Source organism: Conger conger, chromosome 13 (genome assembly GCF_963514075.1).
Source record: "Conger conger chromosome 13, fConCon1.1, whole genome shotgun sequence".
Classification (NCBI taxonomy): domain Eukaryota; kingdom Metazoa; phylum Chordata; class Actinopteri; order Anguilliformes; family Congridae; genus Conger; species Conger conger.
In genome coordinates this window covers 22645725-22671091 of record NC_083772.1, presented here as the reverse complement: position 1 = coordinate 22671091, position 25367 = coordinate 22645725, and the positions used below count along the sequence as shown (strand labels likewise).

Here is a 25367-nt window from a genome sequence, read left to right as displayed (position 1 = left end):
TTATGCAATTTGTCAGTAGTAATTTAATTGTTAATATATTTCTGTAAATTGTTCTCTGAAAATGATCTTATTTCATCATTGCTGTTATTGGTTAATTCTTAGTGTCATTCTACTGTATAGTTATCTAATTACTCTTATTATTATATTGTTGCTCTATTTATTTAGATAATGTTCTCATCATATTTCAGAGGTGATGTATACCAAGAGTGTGGAGCCAATATAAACATTGAAACTAGACAAATAAATAACAGGATCCATTTATAATGCAAAATAAATTGGTGTCACATAAGTTTGTGGAAATCATACTTACATTTGTTCTCCCATCATTGTTTATTTCTCAGGTTAACATTCATGATTATTTTAGTGGTCTCAGTATCAGGTCCCTGCAAATAACAATATTGCCATTGTTCAGGAAACGCATCCATGATACATATTTCACTAAGTGTTGTATTCATATGTTTTCAACAGCACTGACTCTACAACCAGTTGACCATGGAAAATGTATCAGCAGTGACATCCTTCATATTCACAGCATACACTGAAATGGAAGATCATAGATATTTATATATTTCATGTTTTCTTTTTTTATACATTCTGATACTATTGGCCAACTCAGTTCTAATCATAGTAATTTTCAGTGAGAAAGGACTGCATAAGCCCATGTATTTATTTATTTGCAATTTAGCAGTAAATGAAATTTATGGCAGCACATCTTTACTACCATCAATAATGAATCATTTAGTGTCTCATAATTATGGAATTTCTCTAACTGGTTGTCTTTTACAGATATTTTTTGTCCACTCTTATAATGCAGTTGAATTTACTATTTTAGCAGTGATGGGCTATGACCGGTATGTTGCCATTTGTCAGCCATTACACTATCACCAATTAATGTCTCACAGGAAAATGTGTATCCTTATTGCTTTATCCTGGGTTTATCCAAATATTTTCTTTGGATTTTATTTTATATTAACTATACAACAAACATTCTGTGGCAGATTTATAGAGAGAGTGTATTGTACAAATTTTCCCTTAGTCAGACTGTCTTGTCTTGATACGACTCTTCATAGCATAATTGGACTGGCATTTTTTTTTGTTTTACCTGGCCCTCAGATTTTTATGATACTATTTTCCTATGCCCAAATACTCAGAATCTGTCTGCTTGCTTCTAAGGAATCTCAGGCCAAAGCTCTTCAAACATGTACCCCGCACCTACTGGCTGTGATTAACTATGTGTTTGGAGTATTATTTGAGATCATTCAAAGTCGTTTCAACATGACTCATGTAGCTTATAATGCTCGCATATTCATGTCCCTTTACTTTTTGATAATCCCTCCACTTTTTAATCCTCTTATTTATGGAATTAGCATTCAAGCAATCAGGGTCCAGATTTTCAAACTGTTTAGTGGTAAAAAAGTAAATAATCTCCACTAAAGGTGATTAATAAACAATTTTATGTCTTGTTCTAATTCACATGAATTTGTTCACTGCTGCTGAATGGCCAGCATCCTGTCCCATTGACCCATCTAGCCCTTTCTGCATTTTAATCTTCAAAACTACTGACAAAGTGATAATGTTTTAATTTAAGGATATTGATGGGTTCATACATTTTAAAATAAATATACACTCAGTGAGCACTTTATTTTGGTATTTATTAGACAGATATTTTGTTTTACTTCTACTGCTGTAGGCTATCCACTTAGAGTTATGATGTGTTGGGTGTTCAGAGATGCTCTTCTGCATTCCACTATTGCATATGTGCTTATTTGTGTTACTGTCACCTTCCTGTCAGCTCTAACCAGTCTGGCCATTTTCCTCTGACGTCTCTCATTAACAAGGCATTCCACCCACAGAACTGCTGCTCACTGGATTTCTTTTTTTTTTTTTGCACTATTCTTTGCAAACTATCGAGACTAGTGTGTGTGTGAAAAACCCAGGAGATCAGCAGTTTGAGATACTTAAACCACCCTGTCACCAACAATTATTCCACGGTCAATGTCACTTTGATCACATTTTTTCCCCATTCTGATGGCTGATGTGAACATTAACTGAAGCGCCTGACCCGCATCTACATGATTATATGCATTGTACTGCTGCAATACCATTGGCTGATTAGATAATCACATGAATAAGTAGGTGTCATAAAGTTAAAATGTTCCAAATAAAGTGATTGGTGGGTGTATGTACTATGAAAGTGCTTTCACTGATTGTTTAGCTGATCATGCCCATGCAGGTGTCATTGCCTAACTATGTGTGCAAGTTCCATTGGAAGAATCGTCATTAGACAAATTGGTGTTCCAACATGCATATTCTTCATGTTTTTGAACTCTCATCATCCTCAAACTTTCGGTTTGTGTTCCATACTAGTAAGTAATTAAGAAAAAACAAATGCAATTTAGTCAAAGTATGCATATTTTAAGATCAAACTGCTATGTGTCCAAGCTGTTTGTTAAATTATTTCCCACATGACATGATGTATGTTTCTGTATGACGGTGCAAAATAAAAACCTCTGAGCCAACAAAATCTGCCCCTTTGAGACAGAGGTGAAAGCCTTGACACCTTTTGATCACCTTGATCTTCCAAATTAGCTAGTAAGTTGTTAGTTAGTTATTTACTGGTTAGTTTGCTCCTCGATCCCTCTCCCTCGCTTTCACTATTGTATTTTATCCACTTAAGCGACACTTTTGCCACTTAACACAAATAATTGCAGGGAGGCTGTGGGGCAGGGTTAGAAACTTTTTTTACCTACCCTTTGCGAAGGTTTCGTGGGGATTTAATACTAAAACCAGGAAGAGAACGCTGATGTGTGTGGGCCTTTACAACTGTAGTTTATAAGGTACCTTAAATGTTTTTTTTTCAGCAGATATGTTAAGATCTTGTCAAAACAGTTTTGTGTTTATAGGTATATTGCTGAACAGTTGACATGAACTGTAAATAAATAGTGGTGGGTTTGCAGTGTGGAAAATGGCAAGAATAGATCGGAGGAGTCACGTGTCTGCCATCTTCTCCTGAAATCAACGGAAAGGGTTGCTGGTGGGAGATCAACAAATTGTGCGAGGTTTAGAAAAATGGGATAAAATCTGATTAAATAACATTTTCAAAATAAGGAATACAGGTGGAAACCACCAATAGCTTTAGACACAGTGGGGTCAGGTTAAGTACTTGACCATCATGAAAAGAGGTCTGTCATTTTAATGTTTTCTTTTCATTTTATTGTCATGACCTATGATGTTATTGAGTTTAAATTAAGAAAATAATAATAATAAAACTTTGATTAATAAAATATTCACCAAAGGTTTATGTGTACCAAAATTGTGTAACAAAAGAATAAAGTGCTACAAATACAAAACACAGCAGTGTAAATGCAAAGATTAATTTCTTCAGAAATGTAAAGCCACAATTTTGGTGTGAAAAATTGCAGAACTACTATTACAACAAAATATACCCAAAATGTACCCTGGTGCCCCTTAGTGTATCCAAATATATAAAAAATGTATAGCTAAATTGTACATTGCTGTAAATAATAAATAAATTGTATTGACAAACTCACTTTTGCGTCCTTTTCAAGTGACATTCACTATAAGGCTAATACTCACACAGAATTGTAGGCTTCTACCGACATATTGGCTACTGCTACCGACATATTTGTTCCAGATGATTATTGATTTATAATGTGCTAATACGTAAAGATTAGAATAAAGAAAGATTTGTTTGAAGTCTGTAAATCAATGAGAGAAACAGAATGACAGGCATTGTATTTATTCCTGTATACTACAGATTTGACCTCCTCATTAATCTAAATAGAGCTCCAGAGTAAATTGTGTGTTAAAAACACAGCAATCAGCTGAGAGAATAGAGTACATTTTTTACATCAGCTGTGTCATACATGAATTGATGTCACAAGTTGTTTGCTATTTTCATGCTATTATAAAAGGCACACAGGTACATGTATCTCTGTCAGTCCTCCAGGTGTGGAATATTGCCTTCGATGTTTCATAAGGTAAAAACTATTTCAGATTAATTAATTATGATATTATTTACATCTACCAAGTCTAGTGTTTTTCAACATTCTGCATAAACTTTCTCATGTACATTAGTGACTTTCTGTAAAATGTGTGGTGCATAATAATAATAATAATTCTGATAAATATAATATATTATAATATAATACAACTGAGTTTATGTCTACTCAGAAAAGCAATCAAGAAATGATGATTTCACTGTTTAAATATTTGTTAATTATTACTGTTCTCTTTTTTTTGCTGTCCTCAGTGTCATTTTATTGTTGCTCTTATCATACTCTTCTTGTTTCTGTGACCCTGATAATCCTTTGGTTTGGGGTACACAGGAGTGTACAGATTGGAGCAACAAGACAAATTAATTAATTAATCTGTCAATGTATTTGTACATCATTAATTCATGTTAACAGCTACATTAGTTGAATGCCAATTCAGGAACCACATTGTAAAGTATGACCTATATCTAATGCAAAAGTGATTCATCTGGCTTATTTTAGGGTTCTAATTATCAACAAAAAAGTCCATATGTTCTAATATACAGTTGTGTTCAAATAAATAGCAGTCCGCTAAAAAAAGTGAATAAAGTGCAAATATTTTTTAATAGCTTTTAGTTCAATATTTCAAATATAGTGGAAATATTACATATTCAATTCCAAATCAAAGCATTAGCAAATTCTATCAAGTCTGCATTATTCTTTTACAGGAAGCAAAGAAAAGGAATACTAATCTGTTTTTAAAAAATGGCAGTGTCAACATTTTTCTCTTCAAACTATAAACTGAATAAATTGTTCACTTTAAATTACTGAAGTAATATTTAGTTGCATAACCATTGTTTCTGATAACCATTGTTTCAGCCCTGCTTTCATAAGGACATTATAGTTGTGCTTTTATCTTAACTTGGCTAAGTCGGTGTCCTAAACTTAGCTATCAATAGTTGATATATTAAGTTTGTGAGCAAGATGAGTGCATATCATGGAGGTAGCTATGGTAAGAAACAACAATGTGTGGAAAGTGGAAGTTAATTGACAGGTCTCATTACCACACACAGACAGCTTGGGTGAACTTTTATAGTGGGAAATTGAGGCTTTAAAATAAAAAATAAAAAAAGCATTTTAAGCATTTAAGTGACTGAATAATAATAATAAAAAAATGGTTTTGTTTAGTTGTTGACGAAAGACAACTGGCAAGTGTTACATTCAACCACCATATTAGGTAACATTACAGAGAACCTAGCATAAAACAAGCTTGCTGGCTAACATGTTTGAGAAAGGGAATATAAAGATGTGTTTTAATATAATAACACACATTATTTTATATAATAACACAAAACACATGCTTGTTTTGATCAGAATTATGATTTTTGTTGGAGAATGATCTCAGGGCTGGGTACTGCTATTTTTTATGCTTTTTTATGCTCTGCGCCTTTGAGAATTTATTACTTCTTATGTTGGTCATTCAGACTGTGTAATGTATAGCTCACATAATTGTCTACAGCTCTGACTCTACATCCAGGTGACCATGAAAAATGTATCAGCAGTGTATCAGCAACCTTCATGATTGACAGTTGGCTTCTCAGCTGTTTCTGATTAGAGGTGTATTAAATCACTCCCATAGTGCAGGTATAAGAAATATTTCACTTTCTCGGCTTTTGATGGCCTCTTTGGTTTTTGTTTGTTTGGATGTTGTCAAGTGGGGCCATTTCTGAATTGTAACTGTTATGTAACATGATGGAGAAACTTACTAAGTAACCCAGTAGAGAGAGTTTCAGATACATGCTGGGATACTTAACATTTTCACTGCAACAGAATCACACATTTTTAAAGGTTTAAAAAAAAAAAAGAGAGAATTATGTTTTTTGTTTTGTTACTACACAGTTTGTATGCTCTTCCCCTTTGGGAGTTTACAACTTCTGTATTGGCTTACTGAATGAATTGTCAATAGCATGCAAGTCCTCAGTTTTAATGTTCACAAACCCTCACATTCTTCTCCACAGCATTTACTCGACATGCAGATTACCATGGAAAATGTATCAGCAGTGACAACCTTCATATTGACAGCATACACTGAACTGGAAGATCACAGATATTTGTACTCCTTATGTTTCCTTCTTTCATACATTCTAATCATTTTTGGTAATTCAGTTTTAATTGCAGTAATATCCATTGAGAGAAGCCTTCATGAGCCCATGTATTTGTTCATATGTAGTTTAGCAGTAAACGGACTGTACGGAAGCACATGTGTCTTCCCATCACTACTTAAACATTTGCTATCTGATAATTTCAACATATCTCTGGCCCATTGTCTGATGCAGATATATTTTCTACACACATATGGTATAGTTGAATTTACTACTTTAGCAGTGATGAGCTATGACCGGTATGTTGCCATTTGTCATCCATTACACTATCACCTCCTCATGTCTCCTAAGAAGCAATATGCAGTGTGGTGGCCCGATCAGGAATCGGTACACCACTGGAGTGGAACGGCCCGTGCGCCGGCGCCAAGCACTGGGAAAGGTCTTTAATCACGTGTATTTCCCCTGTTCGTATCTAGCAGAGCCGCACCGAGGAGAGAGAGCCGGCGGGGAGAATCAGCACCATGGCCAGCGACACGGAGAAAAGACGCGTGAGGAATGCGAGCTAGGAATGAATTAACATTTCTAATTGGACAGGCGCAGCCGGACTGACTCCAAGGAGGAACGAGAGGCCGTACAAAAGACGGGGCGCAACCACAGAGCGGGGCTGAGTACGGAGGGAGACGGAGGCAAAGCCCAGTGAGTTGGAAAAACAGCAATTAGAAACAAGCAACGACACCACGGTGGAACCGCGGGTCTTCGGAGGCCCTACCGAAAGGCGAAGGCGGACCGGACCACCCACAGTCACCGACAGACCGGTGTACCTAATTTTTTGGCCGGTTATTTTTTTCCCCCGTTTTTTTGAGAAAACTGTTTTGTTGGAACTTTGTGAAAGTGCCCTGAAGGCACGTGGGAAATAATTAAAACCTTATTTTTTGATCTACTCTTGCTCTCTCTGTCTCTCTCTCCCCACGGGGCGCCACATATGGTGGAGAATGCTGGCATAGAGACCCCAGCTATAAAAAGAGAGAGCAACAAAAAAAAAAAAAAAAAAAAAAAAAAAAAAAAAAATGGAGGACGCCATCAACGCCTTGCTCCGATCACAAGGCGCCCTACAGAAGGCCGTGGCAGAACTGTGCCAAAAGTCCAGCACGGCGACAACCCACCGGACGCCCAAAGACGTATTGTTGAAGCAGACCCCTGATGACGAAATTGAAGCCTACCTCGAAACCTTCGAGCGGGCGGCGTACCTGGAGAAATGGCCTCAAGGCGCCTGGGGCTCCCTCCTGGCTCCATTCCTCAGCGGGGAGGCCCAGAAGGCTTACCGGGGGCTGCCTCCAGCCGAAGCCCACGACTACCCCACCCTAAAAGCTACCATCTTAGCCCAGTATGGCTACAGCCTCCCCGCCAGGGCACAGCGGTTCCACCAATGGGCCTATGACCCCGCCCTCCCGGCGCGAGGACAGGTGATGAGCCTGGGGAGGCTAACCAAAAGTTGGCTAGTCGAGGGCGACGGGCCGCCCCTGCTCGACCGGGTGGTGTTGGACCGCTGCGTCCGAGCCCTGGCCCCGGACGTCAGGAAATATGTGGCCCAGCAGGGGCCCCGCTCCATCGATGCCCTGGTCAACCTCCTGGAGAACCACCAGGTGGCACAAGAGATGACCAGGGGGACAAAAACGGAAAGCCCACGAAGAACCCCAATTGCTGTCCGACCAGAACCACAAACCAGGCCACGGTGGAGAGCGGACGACAGGGAGGAGGGCCTCAGACGGAGGGAGACCAGACGGTGCTTTGCCTGTGGCCGGGAGGGCCACCTGAGCCGGGATTGCCCAGGGAGGGAGGAGTCCATGGCCACTGCTCCTGAGACGGGCCGACCCTGCCACTACCTCACCACCTGCTGGGCCCACAAGGGCACTGCCGCCCCTAGGCTACCCGTCCGGATCGCGGGTCAGGACGCGGAGGCCTTACTAGACTCGGGGAGCGCGATTACCTTGGTGAGGCCAACCCTAGCAGGGGGGAGAAGGGGAGAAGACATCGCCGTCACCTGTATCCACGGCGATGTACGGAGCTACCCCACCGCCGAGGTGACCATCATCACCCCTAGAGGCAAGTTCACGGGAAAGGTGGGAGTGGTCGAGAGCCTCCCAGTGGAGGTGCTGCTGGGAAGAGACTGCCCCCTCTTTCTCAGCTATTGGAATGAGAGGGCGACCCCTGAGAGGCCCGGCCCCAACCCCCGACCCCGCCGGAAGGGCCACAAGGAACCACACCCGGTTTGGGTAGCCCCCGCCAGGGAGAGTGAGGAGGAGGAGACCCCACCCCAAGGAGGGAGGAGACGCAACCCCCTTCGGAGAGCACAGATACAGCCCCGGAGCGACCGGACCCACCACCACCCCGGGAGGGGGAAGGGGGTAGCACGGGGGGGTTTTCGGAGTTCCAGCCCGAACTCGAGAGGGCCCCAACGGACTTCGGCTCCGCCCAGCTGCAAGACCCCCTCCTCGCCCAGGCCTGGAGAGCCGCCGCATACATTGAGGGCGTCCCACAAGGAGGGGTGAGTAGACCGGCCTACCCATATTTTAAAGAAAAAAATAACTTGTTATATCGAACCTGCAACAGTGACCCGGGAGAGCTGGACCAGCTTCTAGTACCTCAGACCCACACCTCCAAGGTGCTCTACCTCGCCCACACCCACTTGTTGGGGGCCCACCTGGGAAGGGAGAAGACCTATGAGCGAATCCTATCTCGCTTTTACTGGCCGGGCATGAAACGGGCCGTGGAGGACTACTGCCGACAGTGCGCGGAGTGTCAACTTCACAGCCCCCGGGTGACGTATCGCAATCCACTAATCCCTCTCCCCATTATAGATGTGCCCTTCCGCCGAATTGCGATGGACATAGTGGGGCCCCTACCCAAGTCCAGCCGGGGTCACCGGTACATATTGGTGATCGTCGACTACGCCACCCGGTACCCGGAGGCCGTACCCTTACGGGCCGCGACGGGGAAGAGCATCGCGAGGGAGCTGTTCCTCCTCTTCAGCCGAGTGGGGATCGCGGAAGAGGTCCTGACGGACCAGGGGACGTGCTTCATGTCGGGCGTGATGAGGGAGATGTGCCGCCTGCTCCGGGTCCGGCAAGTGAAGACATCCGTCTACCACCCCCAGACCGACGGGCTGGTGGAAAGGTTTAACAAAACCCTCAAGTCGATGCTAAGAAAGATGATCACAACGGACGGTAAGGACTGGGACCGGTTATTACCTTACCTGTTATTCTCCATCCGTGAGGTTCCGCAGGCGTCCACGGGGTACGCACCCTTCGAGTTGCTGTATGGGAGACGTCCCCGAGGGCTACTGGACCTCGCCAAGGAGGCCTGGGAGCAGCAGCCATCCCGACAACGCACCCTCCTGGAGCATGTGGAGGCTATGGACCAGCGGATGGCAAGGATCTGGCCCATGGTCCGGGAACACATGCAACAGGCCCAAAAGGAGCAGGCTCGACTGTACAACAGGAAAGCCCAGGTGAGGGAATTCCAACCGGGGGATAAGGTCATGGTGCTGATCCCCACTAACGAGTGCAAGTTTCTGGCCAAATGGCATGGCCCCTACGAGGTCGTAGCCAAGGTCGGCCCCGTAAATTACACGGTAAGACAGGTGGGCCGGAGACACCAGCTCCAAAATTACCACATCAACCTGCTAAAGAGGTGGCACGAACCCGTGCACGACCCTGCTCCCCTCTGCTTAACCACAGGTGGCGTCACTGGAACCCCAGAAGTGGCCACTGGCGACCTGCTGACGGACCGACAACGACAAGACCTCCGCGAGCTGGTGAGCCAACACCGGGATGTGCTCTCCCACCTCCCGGGCCGGACTACAAAGGTCCACCACGACATCGTCACGGAGCCAGGGAGGAGGATTCGACTGCGGCCCTACCGGATCCCGGAGGCACGAAGGCAGACCATCCGGGAGGAGGTGGCGAGGATGCTAGACCTGGGGGTCATAGAGGAATCACAAAGCGCCTGGTCCAGCCCGATAGTGTTGGTCCCCAAACCGGACGGAAGCTGGCGGTTCTGCAACGACTTCCGGAGGTTAAATGAAATCTCCCGGTACGACGCCTACCCCATGCCCCGGGTGGACGAACTGATCGAGCGGCTGGGACCCGCTCGCTACATCAGCACCCTGGACCTCACCCGGGGGTACTGGCAGGTACCGCTGACCCCACAGGCGAGAGAGAAGACGGCCTTCGCCACCCCGGATGGCCTGTTCCAGTATCGGGTCTTGCCCTTCGGAGTACATGGAGCCCCCGCCACCTTCCAGAGGCTAATGGACAACCTACTGAGGCCCCACAGGGAGTATGCTGCCGCCTACCTGGATGATATTGTGATCCACAGCGCTGATTGGGAGAGCCACCTCAGGAGGCTGAAGGCAGTGCTCGGAGCGCTCCGGGAGGCCGGCCTGACAGCGAACCCGGCGAAGTGTCGCCTGGGCCTGGAGGAGGCCGACTACCTGGGCCACACTGTGGGACGAGGGTGCGTCCGACCCCAGAGCCAAAAGGTGAACGGAATAACAAACTGGCCCCGACCCATCACAAAAAGGCAAGTGCGCACATTCCTGGGCCTAGTGGGGTACTACAGGCAGTTCATACCTGACTTTGCCACCAGAGCGGCCCCCCTTCACGAGCTGACAAGGAAAGACCACCGGCACACGATAACATGGACCGAGGACGCCGACCGCGCCTTCCTAGACCTGAGAGCCGCCTTGGGGAATGAACCCGTATTAACCACCCCTAACTTCTCACAAAAATTTGTTTTACAGACCGACGCCTCCGAGACCGGACTCGGTGCCGTCCTCTCCCAAATCCAGGACGCAACAGAGCACCCAATTACCTACATCAGCAGGAAATTGTTGAAACATGAGAGGAACTATAGCACGGTGGAGAAGGAGTGCCTGGCTATAAGGTGGGCGGTGGGGAAACTTAAGTACTATCTTGTGGGGAGGGAGTTTATCCTTATAACCGACCATGCCCCACTACAATGGATGTACCGGTGTAAGGACACTAACGCCCGGGTGACCCGATGGTTTTTAGAACTCCAAAGTTTTAAATTCACGGTGGAACACCGAGCTGGGAGACTCCAAGGGAACGCAGACGCCCTGTCCCGAATGAACGAGGGGTTCTTTGGTGACGCTCCCGCCGAGGGCGTGGAGCTGAGGGGGAGGAAATGTGGTGGCCCGATCAGGAATCGGTACACCACTGGAGTGGAACGGCCCGTGCGCCGGCGCCAAGCACTGGGAAAGGTCTTTAATCACGTGTATTTCCCCTGTTCGTATCTAGCAGAGCCGCACCGAGGAGAGAGAGCCGGCGGGGAGAATCAGCACCATGGCCAGCGACACGGAGAAAAGACGCGTGAGGAATGCGAGCTAGGAATGAATTAACATTTCTAATTGGACAGGCGCAGCCGGACTGACTCCAAGGAGGAACGAGAGGCCGTACAAAAGACGGGGCGCAACCACAGAGCGGGGCTGAGTACGGAGGGAGACGGAGGCAAAGCCCAGTGAGTTGGAAAAACAGCAATTAGAAACAAGCAACGACACCACGGTGGAACCGCGGGTCTTCGGAGGCCCTACCGAAAGGCGAAGGCGGACCGGACCACCCACAGTCACCGACGGACCGGTGTACCTAATTTTTTGGCCGGTTATTTTTTTTCCCCGTTTTTTTGAGAAAACTGTTTTGTTGGAACTTTGTGAAAGTGCACGTGGGAAATAATTAAAACCTTATTTTTTGATCTACTCTTGCTCTCTCTGTCTCTCTCTCCCCACGGGGCGCCACAGCAGCTATTGCATTATCTTGGGTGATTCCCTTGATTTTCATGGGGCTTTTTACCATATCCACTGCGCAACGGACATTTTGTGACAGGATCATTGAAAGTGTGTATTGTACCAATTTTCCTTTAGTTAAACTTTCTTGTTTTGATACGACCATTTACAATTTTGTTGGCCTGGCATCACTTTTTGTTTCACCTTGTTCTCAGATTGCCATGATACTATTTTCTTATGCACAAATACTCAGAGTCTGTCTGTTTGCTTCTAAGGAATCTCAGATCAAAGCTATTCAAACATGCACCCCTCACTTACTGACTGTGATAAACTATTCTGTGGGATGCTTATTTGATCTCATCCAAAGCCGATTGAACATGAGCAACATACCATATAAAGCTCGCATATTCATGTCCCTTTACTTTCTGATATTTCCCCCGATGTATAATCCTGTCATTTATGGAATTAGTATTCAAGCCATTAGAGTTCAGATTCTCAATTTGTTTTGTGGTAAAATAAATAAATAAGGGAAGACCAGTAAAGGTGATGAAGAAATAATTGTCTCTGTCTCTGTTATTTACATATTCTTAGTAATGCTATAACCTGTACCACTGAGGTATTTAACACATGCTGTTATTTTAAGACACACTGAAATATTAAAATTGTGTTGATTCGTTTATATGTATATTTTAAAAAATATTAAAGTGCTTTCATGGACCATGGTTTGGCCACACGACACGCACTCAGTTCAGCCCCAACCACGTTTTATAGCATATCCTAACACTGATGTAGACTTGTATTGCTTTCATTGGGAAACCCTCAGGTAAAATAACAAAATAAAAAGCAAAACAGCCAGCCTCCAATGTACTTGTTCTTGGCAGACACAAAATAGTCAGGAGTGCACATGAAATAGCTATTTTATTTATGTTTCATCTGTCTCTGTGTGGTTGCCCCTAAAGCATTAAAACATTTCCTTGCCACATTACTGTAAGACTCTGGTCTGGGCTATTAATTCCCTCTGCTGCCCACATGTGGAACTGCCCCCACAGTATGGCTGACACTGCATTGAACTTTCATCAAACGTTTCACATCAAGAGTGCTGATCTAGGATAAGTTCTTACCCCTAGCTCATAATGGATGAGGTTTGGATGTGGATACAGGAAACCTGATCCTCAATCAGCACTCTTACTCTGACACAGTTTGAATATGGGCCCAGATCTTCAAATGGCAAGTGAGTAGATGTACTATTTTGACATAATTACCATATTCAAGATAAATCCTGTAAAACAATCCAGGACAGTAGTCAACAAGTTGGGAAACTACAACACTGCGAATAATGTCTTGCACCTAAGGAACTGAATTACAGTACATGGCTGGCATTCATATTTATTTACAGACAGCAACTTTCTATTTAAAAGAGTGATTAGTGATTAAAACAAAAGAGTGATTTGTTTTTCAGAAATTAGAAATGTTATTCACAGTTAAGCACAAGCAGTGGGGATACATTATTGCTAGTACCTAAGGTTAAAATGCCAGGGCTGCAAGGGACCCGCAAGGTCGGCGGTTCGATCCCCAGTGTAGCCACAATGGATGGAATGGAATGGATGGAATGGAATGCTTTATTGTCATTGCGCAGTACAGAGCAACGGAATTACAGTTGACAGTTTCATCCCGTCCAAGAAACATACAATGGCCATTTCGTGGCCAACATGGGGGGGGGAGACAGGAGCAGGAGAACTATCATTAGATAAGAAAGAAACAATGGGGGGAGATGAGGGGAAAAAAATACAGCTCCCCAAACTGAGCTCCTTTAGGGGGGCCCAGTGTGGGATTAGGAAAAAAAAACCTTGGCACATAAGCAAACAATTAAACATCACAACAAGAAACTCGAGACATGCACATTTGGTATTGGGAAAGGTCTCAGGGAGGGGAGGTGTCACAGCTCAGACACTAGGGGGAGCGCGCAGCCCATGGCGCAACGCTCAACTCCCCAGCAGACTGCTCTATGACAGGGAAAGACTTGAGGGGGCCGACCAAGGCGTTCAATCCAAGGGTGTGTGTGCGTGTGTCTTTGTGTATGTGTATGTGTGAGCCTCTGTACTTCGTCACCGCCCAGGCCAACAGTGTTCTCTATCGGTGGTGAGGATTGGAGACAACCTTGAGTCCCAAGAGGTGAAGTCCACAGGAGTAGTAGGGAGGAGGCGTGAGGGAGGGGCAGGGGGGGCCCGAGCATTCTGTCTGTACAAACATCCAGGGGAGAGTAGAGCCAAAATAAGATAAGGGTTGATTATTTTGGTTTCAGGCCGACTTCTGCAATTTTCTGACTGCCTTAGAGTCCTTACTGGTCCTCTCCTTGCTCCAAAGTATCCAAATTGATGGCCCTTTTCACTCGAACCGTCTCTTTCAACTGCTCCAAGTTGCGATCTTGCGGACAAGGCGATTGAGTTCGCTTATCGCTTGAGTCTGAGTGTTGAAAGCGCGGTACAATCCCACAAAGACGGGCAGCTTCTCAATTTCCAAATGTGCTGCCCACGCCTTCCGAGCTTTGCGATAGAACAGGAACCCAAACATTCCAAACATTAAGAAGCCTGTTATTATAAATCCAATTATGTAGACGTCTTCAACATCCTCCACGTGAAGTATTGACAAACACACAATCTTCCACGCCGAATAGGAATCCATCGTGTATCCGGCAGCATACGTCCCGTCGGGGCATGCGGGCTCCCCTATACCCAATTTCCTTGTCGAGAAAATTTGATCTATTGCGTTGAGAGACCAGTTTATCAAATCCATGGTTTTCAGTTTCGGAAGAAAATGCAGAGAGAAGCTCAGAAGTTCAGACAGAGACTGCACAAGGACAGAGAGCAAGCAGGGGAGATAAGGGGAGGGAGAGAAAGAGAATGCGACCGCCTTCTTCGAGAGTTAGCAGAAAAGATCTGCACAGCCGTTGGGCCCTTGAGCAAGGCCCTTAACCCTGCATTGCTCCAGGGGAGGATTGTCTCCTGCTTAGTCTAACCAACTGTACGTCGCTCTGGATAAGAGCGTCTGCCAAATGCCAATAATGTAAAACCATTGCTTAGCTAGTGGAGTGGAGATACATAATTGCATAAAGGCATTGTTAATTTAGCTCTATGAACCCACTGCTGCTGGCAACCCATAACTCCAATCAAAATACAGAACAGTCTTATAAGTGTTTTTCTAAATATTAAAAAAAAATAATACAAATTATAGCTATAATGCACGATATAATAAAAACAAAAAAAGTATTTTATTATGCCCGAAATGACCTGCCATCGATTGCTGTGAGCCACCTGAAGTTGTTTTTTTTATTTTTTTATTTTACAACTTTTTGGTACTAAAAGCTGCATGCTGTCTTCACCTGTGGAATGTGGGTCCCTATATAATTTGTCTATAGTTACATACAAATACGGGTATGACGCTGTCCTCTGCTGGTCGAGTAGCCTCCCATCAGTCTTGGTCAGCGACACGACTCGGCGTGTCCTCCCGAGACTGTTCGAGGGCGATGTCAGTCACTTGAGAGAGTAGGGGAGAGCCAAAAGCCTCATTTTTGCCTCACCTGGAACTGGTAAGTGGAACCAGGCATTGGTGCACAAGGGTAGGGTAGCAACCTGAATTCACCTGGATTGTATCCCCTTTCACACCTACAGGACTCTGCTGGAGCGGGGGAGGGATGCGCCATGCAGCGCTCCGACTCTGCCGCACTCACCTGCCTTGAGACCGGGAACTGGGGGGAGTGAATGGTGGGGCCAAATGGGCTGGTGGAAAGGGGATGGCCTTTAGGCGAATGGGGGCAGGGTTAAAATGGGGAACTGGGGAGCAGGTGGAATAGGAAGGGGAGGGACATGGGAAATGCGAGGGAGGTTCACATTGATTGTTCCTCCCCATGTCCTCTCTGACGGACAAGTGATTCTCCGCTAGCTCAGAGGCCGCACTCAGGGAGGTTGGTTGGTGGCAACGGAGCCAGTCGGAGGTCCCTTTTGGGAGTCCCATCACAAACTGTTCCAGCAACACCTGCTCCACGATTTCCTTCCGGTGGCGTAGTCACCCAGGCCGTCGCTGGTATATTCCGGGCAGCCTGGTTTTCAGGGGCCATATGTATAAAGCCGCTCAGAATTACTCCTAAGAGCTCTCAGACTTTGAGGTAACCCCTCGGGGTTTGTTTTCCAATAGTCAAAGTATAAGTAAAACAAAGTTACAGAAGCTCAAACACAGTGGAGGATTTTCTGTTTTTGAGTGGCATTGTGAATTCTGCATTGTTTTTTCTAAGCTATGTCTTGGCAGTTTTCCGAAAAGGACACTCAGAGACTCCAAAAGGACGTGTGGAAATGAAATTATATTATGGGTCTTATGATGTGTAAAATGTTGTATTTTGATTCCTAAAGAATACAACACTTTTTATCCTTTTATATGTTGCACTTCACCCTACCTGCCACCCTACCCCTACTTCAACCTCTCTTTTTGCTTTCCTCAGACAGCAGTAGGTTGAGAAGATAAATCAGTACAATAATCATACTAATAACATATTGTACACTAATATATTGATTGAGGTGAATGTGTTTTCACGGGCTTCCTTGGAAAGAGGCAATTTTTTTGTTGTAAAACGTCAACCTTTTTGACCATAAAATCTCAAGAACTGTTTTTGCCGAAGCATAACAGTCTCAGCGCACATATTGAAAATGCTATGGTTTCGTTACGCAGGCAAAAAATGCTTTGTTGTTTAATGCAAGCCGGACAAATTATGCATCGTTGGGAACATAATGTCATTAGATAAAATGCTTCTTAGTCATTACTTCAATACCATATCTCAAACCACTAGCCGGTTTTATGGGGAGCTAAAGTTATACTTTTGTTATTTATTGCTCATGGATGGGGATCAAGCTTGTACGTGGGCTCGTTCTGTTTGAGAGAGCCTATACAAAATGGTGATAATCACATGTACACGTACTTTGGTAGAAGTACAAACTGCGAAACGGACAACATTGATAATTCCCCCAGAGAGATTCTATGAACTATTCTCAGAGTTAACATGTTTTTAGAATTGTGTTATTATGCATTTGGTTCGCTGTACCCTTGCTATGAAAAGGACACTGAAATTACCTTATTTCGTGTAGTACATAGATTTCCAAAATGCAGAGAAGGCAAGGTCCCCCTGCACTTGTTTTGCCACCCATATGTTACAACATAAGGAATGGTAGCCGCTAAAGCAATGGCATCTTAAAATAAGTCATACAGATAGAACCGTGAGTTTTAACGCCTTCAAATGGTATATCATATTACCATAGTGATTGCGATATAAACGAATGAACACAATTTCAATATCTTAAAATGACAGCATATGTGAAATACGGCAGAGGTATAGGGTATAACATTACTAAGAATATGTAAATAACAGAGACAGAGAACAAATTGAAACCAAAAAAACCTGGGCAGGTGAGACTGAAGGCATTAAACAGGGTTTCCCAATGAAAGCAATAAGAGTCCATATCAGTGTTAGTACTTGAATAGTCCAGACCAGAGAGCCTTATAGTAATTGGGCGAAAACAGAAATTGCATGTGCTCTCCTGACTGGGTACACCGAGAACAAGTACATTGGAGGCTGGCTGCTTTGCTTTTGTATTTTGTTATTTTACTTTGAACATGGTTTCCAAATGAATGCAGTAAGAGCTTACATCAGTGTTAGTACTCGCTATAAAACATGCTTCTTATTCATTGGTTGGGGCTGAACTGAGTGGGTGTTGTGTGGCCAAAGCCTAGTCCATGAAAGCGCTTTAATTCTTGATATTACAGATTTTTAAATATATAGATATAAACTAATCAACACAATTTCAATATGTCAGTGAGTCTGAAATTGGCAGCATGTGTTAAATACCGCAGTGGTATAGGGTATAGCATTACTAAGAATATGTAAATAACAGAGACAAACAAAATTGTTTCTTCATCACCTTTAGTGGGGATCCCATCCATCCATCCATTATCTTAACCCGCTTATCCTGAACAGGGTCGCAGGGGGGCTGGAGCCTATCCCAGCATACATTGGGCGAAAGGCAGGAATACACACTGGACAGGTCGCCAGTCCATCACAGGGCACACACACCATTCACTCACACACTCATACCTATGGGCAATTTAGACTCTCCAATCAGCCTAACGTGCATGTCTTTGGACTGTGGGAGGAAACCGGAGTACCCGGAGGAAACCCACGCAGACACGGGGAGAACATGCAAACTCCGCACAGAGAGGCCCCGGCCGACGGGGATTCGAACCCAGGACCTCCTTGCTGTGAGGCGGCAGTGCTACCCACTGCACCATCCGTGCCGCCTAGTGGGGATCCCTTATTTATTTATTTTTACCACAAAACAAATTGAGAATCTGAACTCTAATGGCTTGAATACTAATTCCATATATGACAGGATGAGACATTGGGGGAATTATTAAGTAAAGGGACATGAATATGCGAACTTTATAAGGTACGTTACTCATGTTAAATCGGCTTTGGATGAGCTCAAATAAGCATCCCACAGAATAGTTCATCACAGTCAGTAAGTGAGGGGTACATGTTTGAATAGCTTTGATCTGAGATTCCTTAGAAGCAAAGAGGCAGATTCTGAGTATTTCTGTATATGAAAATAGTATCATGGCAATCTGAGAACAAGGTGAAATAAAAAGTCCTGCCAGGCCAACAATGCTGTTTATGGTCGTATCAAAACAAGAGAGTTTAACTAGAGGAAAATTGGTACAATGCATCTTTGCAATGATCCTGTCACAAAATGTGTGCTGTACAGTGAATATTATAAAAATGCCCATGAAAATGAATGGAATAACCCAGGATAATGCAATTGCTGTATATAGCTTCTTAGGAGACATGAGGAGGTGATAATGTAATGGGTGGCAAATAGCGATATACCGGTCATAGCTCATCACTGCTAAGGTAGTAAATTCAACTGTATCATATGAGTGTATACAATATATCTGCAGCAGACAATGGGCCAGAGATATGTTGAAATCACCAGATAGCAAATGTTTAACTAGTGATGGGAATAAACATGTGCTACCAAACAGCCCATTTACTGATAAGCTACATATGAACAAATACATGGGCTCATGCAAGCTTCTCTCAATGGATATTACTGCTATGAGAACTAAATTGCCAAAAATTATCAGAATGTATAAAAGAAGGAAACATAAGGAGTACAAATATCTGTGATCTTCCAGTTCAGTGTATGCTGTCAATATGAAGGATGTCATTGCTGATACATTTTCCATGGTCACCTGGATGTGGAGTCAGTGCTGGAAGAAGAACGTGAGGGTTTGTGAACATTAAAACTGAGGACTTGCATGCTATTGACAATTAATTCAGTAAGCTAACAAAGAGCAAATGTGAAGAGCATACAAACTGTAAAGTACCAAAACAAACAACATAATTCTAATCAAAACAAGCATTTCAAAATGTGTGATTATGTTGCAGTGGAAATGTTAAGTATTCCAGCAAGTGTCTGAAACTCTCTCTACTGGGTTTAGATAGTAAGGTTCTCCATCACGTTACATAACAGTTAAAATTCAGAAATGGTCTCACCGCATGTTTGTTGAAAACAAAACAAACGAAAACCTTCATGAATAGCCTCTAAAGACAATCAAAAGCCTAGAATCAAGATACTGAAAGATTTCTTATACTGCATGTTAGTTGAAAACAACCAAGCAAACACAAACCAAAAAGGCCATCAAAAGCCTATAAACTGAAAGCTTTCTTATGCACTATAGGATAGGATTCTTATGATGATGATGATTATTATTATTATTATTATTATTATTACTGTCATTATTCTTATTATTCTTCTTCTTATTATTATTATTATTATTATTATTATTATTATTATTATTATTATTACCTCCACAAGTTCTCCAGAAAGGCACTGGGAAAAATAAATAATTATGGTAAATGTAAATAATATAATTATTAAATCCTCTGTAACAGGTTTTACCTCAAGAAACATCTGCATCTCCGCATGTGGACTGACAGATACATGAACCTTTTGTGCTTTTTATAATATCATAATATTATAATATAATATAATATAATATAATAATATTGGCCATACTAGCCCCCTTCTTGACGGGAGAGGCCCAACAGGCCTATCGAGATATGGACATGGCTGACGCCACCGACTACCTCAAGTTGAGGAGAGCCATCCTAGCCCAATATGGGTTCAGCCTACCTGCCCGAGCCCAGCAATACCACGAATGGGCCTATGACGCCTCCCAGCCTGCCCGGTCCCAAATCGCCGCCCTGACCCGCCTGACCAAGAGCTGGCTGGCCGAGGGAGAGGGGCCACCCCTGTTGGAGAGGGTGGTGTTGGACAGATGCACCCGCGTTCTACCCAGGGAAGCCAAACGGGATATAGCCCAGGTGGGACCCACCTCCGTAGAACTGCTAGTGGGCCTCCTCGAAAACCATCAGGTCACTCAGAAGATGCTCCAACCTGAACGCACCAAAACCCCGAGCCGCCCAGTTAGGTGCCCAGCACAGGTGAAGCACCCACCAGCCCGCCCTGACCCAAATCGGCGGGGCAGACCTGACGCAGGGAGACCACGGCCGGAGTGGAGATGCTATAACTGTGGAGAGGAGGGGCATCTAGCCAGGAACTGCCTCGAGAGGGAGGTGTCCAGGCCCACCGCCAGGGGTCCGAGCAGCCCAGCGCACCCCTGCCTGTACCTGACCACCTGCTGGGCGCACCAGAGTACGGAGGCCCCCAGGTTCCCGATACGAGTAGGGGGACAGGACACTGTAGCAGTGCTGGATTCTGGCAGCGCCATCACCTTGGTAAGACCAGAGTTTGCGGGAGAAAAGAGGGGTGAAGAGGTGGCCGTGGCGTGTATCCATGGGGACACCAGAGAATACCCCACGGTGTGGGTCAATCTAATCACACCACGGGGGACGCACGCGGTAAGAGCGGGGGTTGTACCAAATTTACCCGTACCTGTACTAATGGGAAGAGACTGCCCTTTGTTCCAGACTTATTGGGAGGAGGGGCCCCGGCCTCTGAGGGAGACGAGGCCACGACGGCCCCGCCGGGCTGGCCGCCAGAACCCCCTACCAGTCTGGGCCGCGACGTCTGGGGACAGTGAAGGAGAGGCCCTGCCACCTGAGAGGAAACGCCAACCCAGCACCCCGGCCACCAGTGGAACCATCACGGAGTCCGAGAAAGAGCTTGGGGAGGCCCTGCCCCCGGAGGGAGATGTCCGTCTAGCCTTCTCGGAGGGCCCCCAAGAGGTGAGCGAGGAGGCCGAAGCACCCACCCGTTTTGGCACTGCCCAACTACACGAGCCAAAGTTCGCTCAGGCCTGGAGAGATGCCCGGGACATTAACGGGGTACCACAAGGGCCGGTGAGCACACCATCGTATCCCTTCTTCAGGGTAAAACAAGACCTGCTCTATCGAGTCTGTAACCCACAGGGGGAGGAAGTTGAACAGCTGCTCGTCCCTCAACCGTTTGTGCCCCGAGTCCTCTACTTAGGTCATACTCACCTGCTGGGAGTCCATCTGGGGATGGAGAAGACCTATGAGAGGATCCTGGCAAGGTTCTATTGGCCCGGGGTGAAAAAGGCTGTGGAGGACTACTGCCGACACTGTGCCGTGTGCCAACTCCACAGCCCTAAGGTAACCCTTCGGAACCCACTAATACCCTTGCCAATCATTGATGTTCCCTTCAGGAGGATTGCGATGGACATCCTGGGGCCCTTACCGAAGTCCAGCCGGGGACATCGGTACATCCTCCTGATCCTGGATTATGCAACCCGCAACCCAGAAGCCGTCCCGCTCAGGACCGCGACCGGAAAGGCGGTTGCCAGGGAGTTGTTCCTGCTTTTTAGCAGGGTCGGAATAGCGGAGGAACTCCTGACAGACCAAGGATCGTGCTTCATGTCAGGGGTCCTAAAGGAGATGTGCCGGCTGCTACAAGTGACCCAACTACGAACCTCCGTCTACCACCCCCAAACCGACGGACTAGTGGAGAGATTCAATCAGACCCTCAAAGCCATGCTGAGGAAGATGATTGAAACGGACGGTAAGGACTGGGACCAGCTCTTACCCTATCTTCTCTTCTCAGTCCGAGAGGTACCCCAGAGCACAACCGGCTTTGCCCCTTTTGAACTGCTGTACGGTAGACGACCCCGTGGATTACTGGACCTGACGAAGGAGGCTTGGGAACAGCAACCGTCCCGAACCCGCAGCCTGATCGAGCATGTGGAGCAGATGGACCGGCGGATGGCCCAGATCTGGCCCACGATGAGGGCCCACATGGAACGGGCACAACGGGAGCAAGCCAGGCTGTATAACCGGGGAGCCCAGGTGAGAGAATTCGCCCCAGGAGACAAGGTGATGATTCTAGTCCCCACCAGTGAATGTAAATTTCTGGCCCAATGGCCGTATGAGGTCGTGGAACGCACAGGACCTGTGAACTACCGAGTGAGACAGCCGGGGCGACGACACCGCCTCCAAATCTACCACGTCAACCTGATGAAGAGGTGGCATGAGCCACCCCCAGCTCCGACCCCAGTCCTCTCTGCCCAGTGGGTGCCCCCACCCACCCCTGACGTGAGTATTGGAGAGCAACTGAGCTCCCGCCAGCAGCAAGCGCTACGTGAGCTGGTGAATCGAAGCCGGGACATCTTCTCAACTATGCCCAGCCGCACCCACCTGATCGCCCACGACATCAGCACTGAACCTGGGAAGACGGTAAAATTACGACCCTACCGAATCCCAGAAGCTCGCCGACACGCCATCCAGGAGGAGTGAAGAGAATGCTCGACCTCGGGGTTATTGAGGAAAGCCGCAGTGCCTGGTGCAGTCCCGTGGTGCTAGTCCCCAAGCCGGATGGAACCTGGCGGTTCTGTAATGACTTCCGCCGCCTGAACGACATCTCCCTGTGTGACACGTACCCGATGCCGAGGGTGGACAAACTCATTGAGCGGCTGGGACCGGCCCGGTTCATCAGCACCCTGGACCTGACGAGGGGGTATTGGCAAGTTCCCCTAACACCCCGTGCCAGGGAGAAGACGGCCTTCGCGACCCCGACGGGCCTCTACCAGTACACCGTCCTCCCCTTTGGCGTGCATGGAGCCCCGGCCACGTTCCAGAGGTTGATGGACCAGGTGTTGCGGCCCCACCAGAGGTATGCGGCCGCCTACCTGGATGACATCGTCATCCACAGCACCGACTGGGACAGCCATGTCGACAAAGTCGAAGCGGTGCTGAGGTCCCTGAGGGAGGCCGGGCTGACGGCTAACCCAGCAAAGTGCCGGCTCGGATTTAAGGAAGCTGCCTATCTGGGCCACACGGTCGGGAGGGGGCGGGTGAAGCCCCAGTCGAACAAGGTCGACAGCATTGCCACCTGGCCCCAACCGGCTACAAAAAAACAGGTGAGAATGTTCCTGGGTCTGGTGGGTTACTATCGGCAGTTCATTCCGGAGTTTGCAGCACGAGCAGCCCCCCTACACGACCTCACCAAGAAGGAGCAGCCCAACCGGGTCCAATGGAACCCCCTCGCCGCTGCAGCCTTCCAGGACCTACGGGCCGCTCTAGGTGAGAAACCAGTCCTCATAACTCCCAACTTCCAGAAACCCTTCGTGCTGCAGACCGACGCATCGGAAGTGGGCCTGGGAGCGGTCCTGTCACAGATCCAGGACGGGGTGGAGCATCCAGTGACATACATCAGCAGAAAACTCCTCGGCCATGAAAGGAATTATGCCACGGTCGAGAAGGAATGCCTTGCCATCAGATGGGCGGTAGGTAAATTACGTTATTACCTACTCGACCGTGAGTTTCTGTTGGTGACCGATCATGCTCCCCTCAAATGGATGTACCTGAACCGAGACAGCAATGCCCGAGTGACCCGCTGGTTTTTAGAGTTGCAGCCCTACCGGTTCAAGGTGGAGCATCGCGCTGGGAAGCTGCACCAGAATGCTGATGCGCTATCCAGGAGGGAGGATGGCCTAGGGGCAGACGCTCCCGCCCGGGGCTTGGAGCTGAGGGGGGGGGTATGTGGCACCCCTGCTCCTGAATGTTGTGCCACGTGGGTGGAGAACCCTGGAGGGGCCCGTGCAGGTCAACCGCGCAGACGTCACGCATTGGGAGAGGTGTGCGAAGGGGTATATCTGCCTAGAGAGGTGATGGGGAGATCAGCACCTTGGAGAGAGATCCCTCTACCTGCGGTCCAGGACCCCGGCCAGCGCACGTGAGTGAGCAGAGTGGAAAATCACTGACTCAGCTGCAGCCTCTTTTCCTAATGAGCAGGGAATGGGATTTAAGGCGCGGTCGAGGCTGCAGCCAGTCTCAGTTGGTGCCATTCCTGAGCGTGTGAGAGTGTGGAAGGCAGGGAGAGGAAGGGCCTGCAACGCCCAGCCATACTGAACCTGAGGAAGACCCCACCTTCACGGACGGCAACCCCGAAGACCTGGAAACGGACGCCGGTCACGTGAGCCAGATACATTCCCTTCCTATTCATCCCCTGTCTTTGTGTTTCCCGCCAGCCCTGACGCGGCCGAAGAGGGGAGGAGGGAGGAAGCCCTGGAAAATACCCCGGTCTGGGAAGAATCTTCGTTTATTTTTTGCCTAAACGGCCCCTTTGATTTCTCCAGTTTTCCCCTACCCTTGCCCTGAGGGGGGGGGCGCTATCACCGATACCCCGGAAAAAGAAAACACAGAAAAAATAAAAAGAAGTATTTTTTCTGACATCTGCTATCTCCTGTGTTGGTTCCTAGCTGTGCCCACTCTCTGCACCTCAGGATTCACCCCGAGGCACCACAGTATGCACTGACGGGGCTGCAGCTATGACAGGGAGGCACAACGGCTTTGTTACTCGGGTGAAAGCAGTAGCACCTTCGGTCCAACGCACGGCATAATACACCGAGAGGTGCTTGCCTCAAAGCGTCTATCCCCAGAGCTGCATGAGGTCTTGGATCAAGTGGTCCGATGCGTGAACTACATTAGAGCCCATGCATCTAACTCCAGGATGTTCACTCTATGTGAAGAGATGGGCGCCGAACACACGCATCTCCTCCTGCACGCCAAGGTCCACTGGCTGTCACAGGGTAAGGTGGTAAGCCGAGTGTTCGAGTTGAGGCATGAGATCGGGGCATTCTTGGATAGTAAAAAATCTAGTCTGGCTGAGCATCTGCGTAATGAGTCCTGGGTAGTTAAGTTAGCTTACCTCTCTGACATTTTGCAGCATTTAAATGCCCTCAACTTGTCTATCCAAGGGAAATCATGCAATGCCTTAAAATCATGGCCTTTAAAAAAAACTGTCAGTCTGGAGCAACAGGGTCAACCGGGGTGTTTAGGACATGTTCGACTGTCTGTCATCCCTAGCTGATGTTGAAGGTGTCTGTCTGGGGCCGGTGACAGCTATCATCGTTCAACACCTTACCGAAACTCTGCGTCATTTCGAGAAGTAC

General features: G+C 46.7%; 1 protein-coding gene across 1 annotated transcript; it reads left to right on the top strand.

The window, feature by feature from the left end:
* The first annotated feature begins 492 nt into the window (after nucleotides 1-492).
* LOC133107406 (olfactory receptor 4B13-like) lies at nucleotides 493-1434 on the top strand. The gene has a single exon (XM_061216397.1). The coding sequence runs from the start codon at nucleotides 493-495 to the stop codon at nucleotides 1432-1434; it is 942 nt and encodes a 313-aa protein (XP_061072381.1).
* The last annotated feature ends 23933 nt before the right edge of the window (nucleotides 1435-25367 follow it).